Source organism: Brachyhypopomus gauderio, chromosome 2 (assembly GCF_052324685.1).
Source record: "Brachyhypopomus gauderio isolate BG-103 chromosome 2, BGAUD_0.2, whole genome shotgun sequence".
NCBI lineage: Eukaryota > Metazoa > Chordata > Actinopteri > Gymnotiformes > Hypopomidae > Brachyhypopomus > Brachyhypopomus gauderio.
Genome location: NC_135212.1, coordinates 17,870,365 through 17,878,014, shown reverse-complemented (window position 1 = coordinate 17,878,014; position 7,650 = coordinate 17,870,365). Strand labels below are relative to the sequence as shown.

Sequence of the window (7,650 nt, the reverse complement as noted above, 5' to 3'; positions counted from 1 at the left end):
ATCCGCCACCACCACCAACGCCAACGTCCCTCCACTCTCCGTCTCTCCCTCCCGCGCCGGTTTCGCTCGCTTTTCTTCAAGCTCATTTCAGTGACGTCTAAAACCGAGGCGATCCAGCGCGTTTCTCCGATATGATCCCACATTGAAGTGATGCTGCCGCACTAGGAGCACCGACGCCCGCTGGGACAGCAGCGCTGCGTCCGCCGCCTTCACCGCTATTAACCACATCATAAACACACCTACAGAAAAAGGGACATCGCATTCCTATCACGTCTTCATTTCCCCTCGTTTGCCTCGGTCTCATTGGTAAGCGGAGAGAGAGAGAGAGAGAGAGAGAGAGAGAGAGAGAGAGAGAGAGAGAGAGAGAGAGAGAGAGAGAGAGAGAGAAGCACAGGAGACGCTGGTGAAGAGGAAAAGATTCAACAATCTTTCAACTCTTGGTTTTTTTCCGGATGCGCCTAAACTCCATTACGCATAGAGGTGAGTGTTGCGCAAATTGGCTGGTGGCCCCAGTACTCGGACGTGGGAGGATAAACGGGCTCAATCGCGTCGCACTTTCGGTGTTTGATCTGAAAACGCTCTCTCTCCATTGATCTCCGTCTGATATAACATCTGATGGACCGTTTTTATGCCTTCTGTTAATCCGAGCAGGAAATTACGGTACTTTTCACTGACGCTTTGGCAAACAATCGTCAACATTTTAAGAATATGTAATTTGTTCTACTGGACGTTGTTTCGTAGCTATAATGAATGTGGTATTGTGCGGATGTATTTTACTGTTTGATGGCTGTGAACAGAAGAGGTTTTTTGGTTTCGTTGCAGTGAATGTCTCCTTCCAGTCAACACTCGGAGACACTCCGGGACCGCCCGTCTCCCTGTCCATTCCGGCAAAGGAGATGTAAAGTTGGACACCATTAAAACCGAGTAGGTACCTTCTGCCACAGGAATATAGGTGCCGTATCTGATCACGGTGTGTTCCGCACACACAGAAATACCGAGACACCGCGTACGAGAGCGCAGGAGACGGGGACACAAAGTGCGCTATTCATGGAAGGCTGCGATCACTTTTCTACCCTCCCCATTCCGCACGGACGCGAAGCAAACGTCGCCCTCCTGATTTTCATGGTTAAAATGAGTCTTTCATCAAGTCCCAGATCGTGTTCCTCGGTAAAAGTCGTCACGAGCAGATGGTTTGGACCATACCGCGCTCAGACCCGCTCGGCTTATATAGTTTCTCTGTTGCCGTGCCAGTGATTCGAGATAATTCAATGTGTGTTCAAACATCGCGGAGGTTTAGTTGGGCGATGTAGTTGGACTTCGTCGATCTTTCTGGTTGCGCCAGTCACGAGTTACAGAAAAGAAATAATGTTTGCAAGGACTGATAGCGAATGGGCTGTTGAGTTATTTGTTTTGTTGGATCATACAAATATTGGTCTCCCCGTGGTTAAATTTGAAGAGCACGAAACCGGGAGTGGAGATGACAAAAGCGTTAAGTTGCCAAATGTCCTCTGTCCCGCTCGCTGCATGTGCGTGCGTGCGTGCGTGTGTATGTATGTGCGCACGCGAGCACGCCCGCGTGTGTGTCAGAGAGAGAGAGAGAGAGAGAGAGAGAGAGAGAGAGAGAGACGAAAGCAGTTGTATGATATGATGAATGTAAAGATAGTTAACGGAAAAAAAGATTGTGCTACGAAAAATGCATCGTCACTGACATACCTAATGATACGTGCGACCTAATAGATCATCAAATGATTTAGGCCTTGATGTGGGTGTGTTTCTTGTCACTAGAAAACCAGATCATCACGTCACTATCGATCTCGTGATTTTCATCCTGATTCCTGCACTGAAATGTGATGCACGTTCTTATATGTTTCGGTTGTGTGTTGGCTGTCATGATGTTCATTCCCACATAGACACCATAAGGAGGGAAAGGCTGCTGCCGTTTCAAACTGTCGTTTCAAATTGCGCATGAACTCCAATACGTTACCGCGAATGTCCTACAATAATAGCGTGCATTCCAACGGAGTCGAGGGCTTGTTTCCGTGAGCTCTGATTCTACTTTCTCTCTCTCTCTGTTTCAGTGCTGTGAAGTGGCGTGTCAGCCGTAACTTCATCAGGTCTCGGCGAAAGGATGCTGTGGGTAACCCTGCTAAGCACAATAGCTTTAGGGTGGACTACACCGATACCCTTACTGGATGAATCAGAGGAGATAGATGAGCCTTGCTTCGACCCCTGCTACTGTGAAGTCAAGGAGGGCATTTTCCATGTCCACTGCGATAGTAAAGGATTTACAAATGTCAGTCAGATCTCCCAGACATGGACGAGGCCCTTCAAACTCAACTTGCAAAGGAACTCCATGCGCAAACTGTATTTCAACAGCTTTTTGCACCTCAACAATGCTGTGTCACTAAATCTGGGGAACAATGCACTGCAGGACATTCACGCGGGTGCATTCAATGGCTTGAGCATTTTGAAAAAGCTTTTCCTGCACGAGAACAAGCTGGAAGTGTTTAGAAATGATACGTTTCTCGGACTCGAGAGCCTCGAGTATCTTCAGGCGGATTACAACGTCATAAAGAGAATAGAGAGTGGTGCTTTTCGCAACCTGCACAAACTCAGAGTCCTTATCTTGAATGACAATTTGATACCTGTGCTACCCAATTTATTATTCAGGTCTGTGTCGCTAACGCACCTTGACTTACGGGGTAATCGGCTAAAGACTTTGCCTTATAAGGGCACATTGGAATACGTCGGCCGCAGCTTGATGGAGATTCAGCTGGAGGAGAATCCGTGGAACTGCGTGTGTGAGATTGTGCAACTCAAAACGTGGCTGGAGCGTATTCCATACACAGCTTTGGTGGGCGACATCACGTGTGAGTATCCATTTCATTTTCACGGCAAGGACCTGCGTGAGATCAAAAGAAGCGAGCTTTGTCCCCTGCTTTCCGAAGCCGAGATAGAGGCGAAACTTGGCATACCGAGATTACCTTTCAGTAATGAGAATGCATGGCCTACCAAGCCCTCCTCCATGTTATCGTATTCCCACAACACTGCCTCCTCAGTAGAGTACAGAGAGCGACACGTTAAACCAACAAAACGGCCCAGACCCACAAAAACGTCTCCCACCCCACGTAGCATTTACCCCGGTCCAAACCAACCCCCTATTCCTGCCTATCAAACTAGACCGCCTATTCCAATAATCTGCCCTGCGGGATGTATCTGCAATTTACACATCAATGACTTGGGGCTCACTGTCAACTGTAAAGAGAAGGGATTTCACAACATCTCTGAGCTTTTGCCACGGCCACTAAATGCAAAGAAATTGTACCTGAGTGGGAACTTGATTCAGAAAATATACAGGTCGGATTTTTGGAACTTTTCCAGTCTGGATTTACTCCATTTGGGTAACAACCGGATATCTTACGTTCAAGAGGGCGCCTTCATCAACCTGCCCAATTTGAAAAGTTTATACTTAAATGGCAATGACATTGAAAGGCTGAGTCCTGGCCTCTTCCGTGGCCTACAGATGCTCAGTTACCTGTATTTAGAGTACAACGTGATCCGAGAGATCCAGCCTGCTGCTTTCAGCTTAATGCCGAACCTGCAGCTGGTATTCCTGAATGACAACCTGCTGCGAACGTTGCCTGTGGATGCTTTCGCCGGCACATCTCTGGCCAGACTGAACCTGCGCAACAACTATTTCCTGTACCTGCCTGTGAGTGGAGTTCTGGAACACCTGCACTCCATCGTGCAGATCGACCTGCACCAGAACCCGTGGGACTGCTCGTGCGACATCATCCCACTCAAACAGTGGATTGAGAAGCTCAGCTCCGTCATCGTCGTGGGGGAGGTCATCTGCAAAACACCAGAATTTGCATTTGGCAAGGACCTGCGAGCTCTGGAAGCTGAGGTCATCTGCCCCGAGCTGAGATTTACTGCCCCCTCCCCAGGTCAGGCCAATGACATGACATCGACCAGCGGTTCTGGACTGGGGCGTGCCCCAGCTGTGGGCGCTGTCCCCCTCTCTGTGCTGATTCTCAGCCTTCTGATCTTGTTCATCTCTGCTGTGTTTGTCGCTGCCGGCCTGTTCGCTTTTGTCCTGAGGCGGCGGAAGAAACTACCCTTCAGGAAGCGTCAGGAAGTGGACCTGACGGGCATTCAGATGCAGTGTCGGATCTTTGAGGAGCGGCAGACCGTCTCACCCGAGAAAGCACCTGGCCATGTCTACGACTACATCCCTCATCCCGTCACTCAGATGTGCAACAACCCCATTTACAAACCACGCGAGGGGGAGATCGAGGGAGAGCAATTTGCAGAGACCAAGGAAAATAGCAGTAATTATCGAACTCTGCTGGAGAAAGAAAAGGAATGGACGATGGCTGTGTCTAATTCTCAGCTCAACACAATTGTCACCGTCAATCAGTCTGGTGACATAGCAGGCTTTCATGAGAACGGTGTGCTTTGCCCTACAGTGATCGACAGCCAGAGACCGACCCCGACAGTCGGCTTTGTAGACTGCCTGTACGGCACAGTTCCAAAATTAAAGGACATGCATGTCGCACATGCTCACCCCCCGGGAATGCAATACCCTGATTTACAGCAAGACGCCAGATTGAAAGAAACACTACTGTTCACTGGGGGCAAAGGATTTTCCGAACAAACAGGAACGAGCGAATACCTCGAGTTAAGGGCCAAACTCCAAACCAAGCCGGATTACCTCGAAGTCTTGGAAAAATCTTATAGGTTCTGATTACAGAGAGTAAGCTCACTTCTATAGTGATCCCCTCACCACTACCACCACTAGCACCACAAAGAGTATCAAAAATAAATAAATTTAAAAAATAAATAAAATAAAATTATAAGCATGATGAGTTAAATATATATATATATATATATATATATATATATATATATATATATATATATATATATATATATATATATATATCACAAAATGTTTTCCCCAAAGTCACTTTGGAGGAAAGGCCATACTCAGTTATTCAATGAAGTGCCTTTTTTCAGAGTAGCCAGCAATGTTATCAACCCTTATTTTTATATGGAACAGATTTGTTTGTGTCATGGGAGACATCGGGAGAGCATCACACTAAATATTAGACGAAGCCTTCACGGCGTTTGCGCGCGGCTGCGGGAGGAACGGGATGTTGCCACGTCTTGTCTCGTGCGCGCTCGGATACTTGCCCGAGGCCAGGCACAGTTTGTAGTATATTGCAGTTTGCTGCATGCATTCAACTGCAGGGGTGGGTATTGCTGAAAAAGATAATTCACCTTCAGTAGAGATACTGCAACGCATTACTGTTCGGTGGTCTATTTATTTTATATATTACCTAAAGACTTCAAAGGTCCTATCTCAAGGACGTACCCAAGGATCAACGTTTGTGAATACATAATGACGCTCAAAATTTTATGGAATTCAACGCACTTTCTTAAGACAAATCGCTTCTGGATATTATCACTAACGGCTTTGTAGGAAGCACTTTTAATGTTTTCTCTCTCACAAAGATTTGAAAAAGAAAAATGTGCATATATTTATTCTGTAATTTCAGTGAAAATTTAATTGTAAAGGTAATGTTAAATCTATGTATAGTGATTATGCGTCTGGTATAGCCTTCTTAATAAAAAGAAAAAAAACCCTATTAAATCAAATAAAAAGGGTACCAATGAATATCATTTGTGAGACATACAGTTGACGTAGTACTATGACGCTGGGATATGGTGCAGTGTCTTTTTATTTTTCCTTTTTTTTATCTGCAAGGCAAATTAGAAAATGCCTATAAACCTGCCGATGTCTGCCGCTGTGCGTCAAATAATCCTCTTACTGCTGCTATGACATTCGAAAAGAGGACCAAGATGGTGCAGGTCTGATTTAAGAGTGAAACTACTGCCTTCATTTACGTTCCAGTAAGCTGTGCGAGCAAGCTGAAATTTCGCCATGGAATAGATATGAACCGTGCTATATAATTCGTTCCGACTTAAGCATCCACTTGGAGACTAAATACCAGTGAATTACAAGCTGTCAAACATACGAGATTTACAATCGATGTCAATTGTCACTACCGAAACTGTCCACAAGAGGGAAACAGCGAGACACCAGCGCACGGTATTTACAGAAAGGGAGAACCTGTACACAATAGGTTTCCAAAAATAGATAGTCGATCAGTTGAAGAAAATGAGGCTTAATGTTGTAAGAGAAGGGATATTTCAATATATTTTTATTTGTTTCATGTTTCATTTCATTTCTTTTCAAACACTTTTGAATCCACAACATATATTTCCCTTGTGCAATGGAGAAAGAAACAAATGGTGAATCAAATGTGCAGGAAAAGGTCAAACATTCAGCTGGAAACAGGGCTTCAAACTTTATTGCTTTATTCACTTTATCCACCTTGAGTCAACGAAATAACCAATGCCTGTTATTTTAGATCAGAATAACCACGTCGCATTGACCACAGAATGACAGCATCATCTGGCAAACATTTGCTATTTGGTAATTTTTTATCGCTTTTAACATGCAGGAAACCGTCACATGCACACATCTGGAGTTTCTCCTGCGAATGAAGCAATGTGCAGTTTAATGCTTGCTGTACAATGTGGTTTTATGCTTGACATTAAGAACTATTATTTCCCCCCCCTTTTTTGTTCACATTTTATTTTAATTTTTTTTTTACATTTACATACCCTGAAAACAGTGTTTTGCCAATGATTTAATAAATCATGTTTGTATCCATGGACAAAAGAGTTCATTTTGTGCGACTCCATTTTACGCTGTTACGTTTCTGTTTGCGTGCTGATGTTGCAGGTGTTTTCTGTGAGGATATTCTCATGTGAGCATTCTTTATCCAACTGCTAGGGAAGATGTGAGAGTGTGTGTATCACGTGTGTAGGGTAACAGTGAAAGCTTTTGGTCTAGTGTATACGAATGGGTGTTTCCTGATATTGTGTCATGAACCCACAAAGCTGGTGTTTCTTAAATGTTTCTGTTCGGAATCTAAGAAGCATTCTCAACTAGTGTCACTGTAAAAATGGCAATTTTGTTTTTCATTTTGTATAAAAGGGAGAGGATCAATTTCCAGGATTTCCATGTATGTTTGCATGTGTGTGTGTGTGTGTGTGTGTGTGTGTGAGAGAAAGAGAGAGAGAGAGAGAGAGAGGGACGGAGTGAGAGAAAGGGAGATATATATATTGAGATATACAAGTAAGTCAATGCAACCAGTCATTGTGCCTTTTATTTTTGATCTGTTTTATTTTTGATATCTGTGAAACTACTGTCCAGACGTCAAGGCACACATATTAGTGACAAATTTTGCACAATTTTATTATTGTTTTTTGTCTATATGACACATTTATGCGTGCTAGGAAACGGCTAAGGAACAAGAGGCTAGTTTCCTTCACACTCCTGCGACATCGGAGTGCTACAGTCTACATTAAATCCCACCCAAGTCACCTGTTGCCCCCTGCTGTTGCACCCTGCTGTTGGAATCTCCCCACTGTTCGGGAGACCAATCAGTCTTGAGTCCTGATAACAAGCATGTGCCTCTTCTAACATGCAAAGTTAAACCTCTTCAGGCCCGGCTGCTCCTAGAACATCTGAAGGCACCTGAAGAAGCTTCAGGAGTGTTTGCTGTTCTGCGTCCA

The 7,650-nt window shown here is 44.7% G+C and overlaps 1 protein-coding gene across 1 annotated transcript; it reads left to right on the top strand.

The window, feature by feature from the left end:
• The first annotated feature begins 486 nt into the window (after window positions 1-486).
• On the top strand, window positions 487-6,684 carry slitrk3a (SLIT and NTRK-like family, member 3a). Its single transcript, XM_076989258.1, is given in 4 exon segments — window positions 487-660; window positions 823-924; window positions 2,079-2,091; window positions 2,093-6,684. Coding segments are annotated over 4 exon segments (2,802 nt in total). The 5' UTR covers window positions 487-628; the 3' UTR covers window positions 4,748-6,684.
• The last annotated feature ends 966 nt before the right edge of the window (window positions 6,685-7,650 follow it).